General features: G+C 34.7%; 1 protein-coding gene across 1 annotated transcript; it reads left to right on the forward strand.

Annotated features, from left to right (window-relative positions):
* The first annotated feature begins 1,431 nt into the window (after nucleotides 1-1,431).
* On the forward strand, nucleotides 1,432-4,614 carry LOC120357799 (uncharacterized protein K02A2.6-like). Its single transcript, XM_039449335.1, has 2 exons — nucleotides 1,432-2,391; nucleotides 2,881-4,614. Exons 1-2 carry the CDS (start codon nucleotides 2,049-2,051, stop codon nucleotides 4,113-4,115), a joined length of 1,578 nt encoding a protein of 525 aa, XP_039305269.1. The 5' UTR covers nucleotides 1,432-2,048; the 3' UTR covers nucleotides 4,116-4,614.
* Nucleotides 4,615-5,883: the final 1,269 nt, after the last annotated feature.

Genomic DNA, 5,883 nt, shown 5'->3' on the forward strand with positions numbered 1-5,883 from the left:
ATGCTGATTGCACCCCTAAATTGTCGTTACAACAATTTTGGCGACGAGGTGAAAAGAAAAAAAAAAAAAATCTGACATTATATCGAACGAGATAAGGAAACAAATAAATAACCAACCATGGATCAGGAACAGTTTCAACAATTCTTATCCTTAATAAATCAGAGCCAGCAGCAGTTAATCACGCGTGTATTATCCGCCCAACCTCAAGGGAGCTCTCAGCAAGGTACCCAACCTCTAATCAATACTACACTTTTACCGTCATTCGAAAATTTCGACGCCAAGAAGGAAAGCTTCAGGTACTATCGTCAACGATTTGAAAATTACTTACAAATCAAAGGTGTTGCATCAGACAAAGCACTATGTGCAAAAATGCTCTTAAATTCTATCGGTGCTACATACTATAATATGTTAGCAGCATTAGTAGCTCCTCAAATGCCCACAATGCTAGAATACCAAAATCTCGTAGAAGTCTTAAAAAAACATTTGTGTCCTAAAAAGAATATTTAAGTTGCACAACATCGATTTCTGTCAACGTATCAAAACGAAAATCAATCGTTAGCCGAATACACAGCACTTCTACGCCGGGACATTGCTGATTGTGAATTTATATCACCATGCGACTGTAAAGTTTCTATTGCAGAAATTTTCTTACGTGCACAGTTTATTAGAGGTATAAAAGATAATTCAATTCGTGAACAGCTACTTCAATCCAATGTCTCCACGTTCAAAGAAATTTCAGAAAAAGCCCTAGCACTGGAAGCTTCAAAAATCGACAGCCGTGAACTTTCAAAAAACCAGCCAGCCGTACATTCATTTAACACGGAAGACGTTAACAAAGTAATAAAGCAACAGAAATCCAGACGTGATACTTCAACATCAAGGAAAAGAAACAGCGAGAAAAATCCATCAAGACATAACCACCGACCCAGATCCAAATCAAGGATTGACTACAAGCGACTAGGCATCGAGGGATTATGTCTACGTTGCGGAAACAACAATCATTTAGCAAAAGATTGCCGAATAAAAATATCAACTTTAAAATGTACTGCATGTAGTAAGTCTGGCCATTTATCAAAGGTGTGTATACGATCACTTCTTAATGCAAATAAATCAAACACAGAAGCTAATACAGAAACTAATTATATACAAGATGACATATCAACTTACGGAGTTAACCATATTATCGATATATACGAAAATCAAAATACAGAACGCAATAATTCCAAAAAGTATTTTGTTACAGTCAATATCGAAGGACAACCTCAAACTTTTGAAGTTGATTCAGGAGCAGGAGTTACATTACTTCCACGAAAAGAATTCGAAAAGCTTAAACTAAAAATCAACCCCCAAAAATCTACAATTGCATTCCGGTCATATACACAAAATGTATTTCTTCCAGATGGAGAAATAGAAGTCGAAGTTCGATATAAAGGAAAGTATCACGCGAGAAACTATACGTTGTGTCGAATGAATTGGCACCACTCTTAGGACGTACATGGATTCGACATCTAGGCATAAATCTTCAAGAAATCGACAACGAAGAAAGGAACAACATCAACCATTCTCAGAATCAATTAATCAACAATATCGAAGATATAGTTAATCAATTTCCTGAAATTTTCGAAGAAAAGATAGGATGTGTACCAAAGGTCACAATTTCACTCCAATTGCGAGAAGGTGCAAAATCGATTTTTCATAAGGAAAGAGAAGTACCATATGCACTACGGGAAAAAGTCGAAAAGGAACTTGACGATCTTGAAGCAGCAGGTATTATTTCAAAAGTAAACTTGAGCGACTGGGGATCGCCTCTAGTAGTTATTCCAAAAGTCAATGGAGATGTTCGCTTGTGCGTAGATTACAAAATTGGAGTAAACCAAAGACTAGTATCTGCAAACTATCCAATTAGACGAATCGACGAAATATTAAATAGTCTCCGGGATTCACATTATTTTTGCCGTCTCGATTTATTCAAAGCATATTTACACTTGCAAGTCGACAGTAAAAGCAGTGAAATTCAAACTATTTCTACTCACCGAGGCACATATCGAATGAATAGGCTCTCATTTGGAATAAAAACAGCACCATCAGAATTCAACCGCATCATAGATCAAATTCTATCGGGCCTCAATAAAACTCTGGCATATTTCGATGACATTATTGTCCATGGATCTACCAAGGAAGAATGTCAACAAAATTTATATGCCTGTTTACAACGCTTAAAGGAATATGATCTACATCTTAATAAAAGCAAATGCTTATTCTTCCAAGAAGAAATTGAATACCTTGGGCACAATATTGGATTCAACAAAATTTCAAAATCTCCAAAGAAAATCGAAGCCATAATTAATATGCCGAGACCATCCAACGTTGGAGATGTACGCCGTTTCTTAGGTATGGTAACATATTATTCCAATTTTATTCCAAACGCATCAACAATTACATATCCATTAAGAAAATTACTCTTAAAAGATTCGAAATTCAAATGGAATAATAGCTGTGAAAATGCATTTATAAAACTTAAAAATGAAATTTCAAGCGATCAAGTACTAACGCCATACGAACCAGAACTCCCTATAGTTATTACATGTGATGCTAGTCCTACAGGCATCGCAGGAGTTTTATCGCACATTATTGATGGCATCGAAAAACCGATTGCATTCGCATCTAGATCACTAACGTCCGCAGAAAGAAATTACAGTCAACTTGATCGTGAAGCGCTCGCAATCATTTTTGCAGTCAATCGATTCTTTATGTACGTGTATGGTCGCAAATTTAAACTAATAACTGATAATCGACCTCTCACTAGAATTTTTCACCAGAATAATAAATTACCAGCTATGACCTCAGCTCGATTACTTAGATATGCATCATTTTTATCAGGATTTGACTACGAAGTCGAATATAAAAAGGGATCTGAAAATATCAATGTAGATTGTTTATCCAGAGCTCCAGTAGATCAAAAATATTATTCAACGGATATTGCCATCAATGAAGAAGTCCACCAACTATGTTATTTAACTATTTTCGAAATTTCATCTGAAAATATTACAGCCGAAAATATTATACAAGAAACCGATAAGGATGAAACTCTTTCAAAAATTAAAAGGAAACTACTCAGCGAAGAAGCCGATGACATCGAATATACTCTCGAAGCAGGAATATTATTCAAAGGACAACGCGTAGTTATCCCAAAAATCCTACAACCACAAATCCTCGAAGAATTGCATAAAACGCATGTTGGCATTACAAAAATGAAACAGCTGGCACGCCGTTATTGCATTTGGAAAGGAATCGATCGAGATATCGAACGAATGGTAAAATCATGCCAAAACTGCGCAGAAGTAAAAACCAGTCCGGCAAAAGCTCCATTACATCAATGGGAACAACCGACATCTAACTGGAACCGTATTCACATAGATTATGCAGGTCCATTCGAGAACCATTATTTTTTAGTAGTAGTAGATGCTCGATCTAAATGGGCTGAAATTCGAATCATCAAGGAAGCACCAACATCAGAAAAGACCATCGAACTTCTAAAAGATATTTTCTCAATCCACGGATTTCCTGATGTTATGGTCTCCGATAATGCAACAATATTTGTCAGTGAAATATTCAAGCAATTTTCTCGTGAAAGCGGTATCTTCCAAAAATTCATAGCGCCAGGACATCCTGCTACCAACGGACTCGCCGAAAGAAATATTCAAACATTAAAACAACGTCTCAAATCCATGAAAGATGAAAACCTAACATTAAACCAAAAAGTTCGAGAAATCTTATTTAGATACAGGGCTACTCCACTCGCATGTGGGAAGTCTCCAGCGGAACTTTATCTTCATCGTGCTATCCGGATTAAATTAGATGCTCTCAAACCATGCAAGAAGACGAGTAATTACCAGAAAATTCCAGGCACTCGCAATTTACCAGTAGGAGAGAGAGTACAGGCACGATATTATACGAACTTAAAGCCTACATGGAAGTTTGGTACCGTCATCAGGACTTGGTCAACTCCATTATCTTATCAAATTAGACGATGGGTACATTTTCAAAAGACACATCGATCAATTACGCAGCACGGAAGTAAAAAAAGAAGAAGTTCGATTTGCACCAGATACTAAAGGAGGGGAAGAAGAGATCAAACCAGAAGAAAAATTCTTTGCGGAACTGGGTCACTATATGGAGTATTCGAAGCCAGCTTCACCAGTTTCAGTCGCCATTCTACCTGAAGATCCATCAGAAGGACCTCCTGTAGATCAACCAAGAACATTACCAAATACTATTAGACGGTCACAGCGTATACGCAAGGCGCCATCACATTTAAACAACTACATTTTAAAATAATATTCCTTTTATTATTCCATGCTATTATCACATACTATTTAATTTTCAGAAGATATTCATGTTTTCTTTTAAGTGTGGGAGAATTATTATGATTTTCTATTGGTCGATATTTGGTTGATGGCTGATCTCCCTTCAGATTGATCAGATGGCGCATGCTGTTTTTCCGGCATGCGGAGCCTCTCTGTTCAGATATGTAGATTCAGATATGATTCAAGACTGTATTGTTGTTATGTATCTTTTCGGACGTAATAATAAAAAGGAAGTATCTCTATCAAATCGTTGATGCTGATTGCACCCCTAAATTGTCGTTACAACATAGTATTTAATAAATAAATGTATATACGAGAATACTTCAAATGCCTGTAATATGATTAAATTTAAAAGTTGAGTTATAGAAGTTGAGTTATAGAAGTTGAGTTATATAGTTGCAGCTTAGAAGTATTCTGGTATATTCATTTATTCATTAGATACTTGTTTCAAACGTTAATTTATTAAAAATTCAAAGTGCATTAACAACAGAATCAAAATAAGTATGACTTAGTAACACATCGGGAAAAGCGATTCATGTTTTTACTAGTATAAATGACATACACATTCGAGGAAGAAGGGAAAATAAAACAGGTTTAATTACTCCCATGGGGCCTAATTAGCTCTCTGTTTCATGATTATATTCATATATACTTTAATCTAAACAGTTGGAAAATTTGAAGAGTAAAATCCATATGTGTGTAATGTATGATATGTCACTTTCAGCACGTACAGAACACATGGATCGTTAAAGCAAATAATTACTAAACATTCCCGTAACTCTCATATTCACCTTATATGAACGAGCGTAAAATATTATATGCAAGCAATATAAATAAGATGTCTGTTAATTACAGCATATTTACGTTGCATTCAGGTCTTGTCAATGTATATATCATGCTCGCTCGTTCTCATGCTGTTTGACAGATGTAAGTTTATGAGATCATGTCTCTTGGTACATTTAATGAAAATAATATTAAAAACATATAAAATGAATATGAGAGTTACCGGAACGTTAAATATTTACTTACTTTAATAATCCTCGTGTTTTGTAAATGCTGAAAGCGAGATATCATACATATAAATTTTACTTTTCAAATTTTTCAACTGTTTAGACAAAAGTGTATATAAATATGGTCATGAGCTAATTAGGCTCAATGCGAGTCATTGTACCTGTTTTTATTTTCCCTCCTTCCTCAAATGTGTTTGTCACTTTACTTAGTGAAAATATGAATCGTTTTTCCTGATCTGCCACTAAATCATACTTATTTTGATTCTGTCGTTAATGCAATTTGAATTTTTAATGAATTAACGTTTGAAACAAGTATTTAATAAATAAATGAATATACGAGAATACTTCTAAGCTGTCACTTCTATAACTCAGCTTGTAGAACTATTCATATATAATAAAAGCATTAGAAGTTTTCTATATTTAGTTAAAAATTGTGTATATTTAATTAAAATTCAAAGAATTTGTTACATATAAATATTAAATGTAATTGTTTGAACTTCTAATAC

This window comes from Solenopsis invicta, chromosome 5 (assembly GCF_016802725.1).
Source record: "Solenopsis invicta isolate M01_SB chromosome 5, UNIL_Sinv_3.0, whole genome shotgun sequence".
Taxonomy (NCBI): Eukaryota; Metazoa; Arthropoda; class Insecta; order Hymenoptera; family Formicidae; genus Solenopsis; species Solenopsis invicta.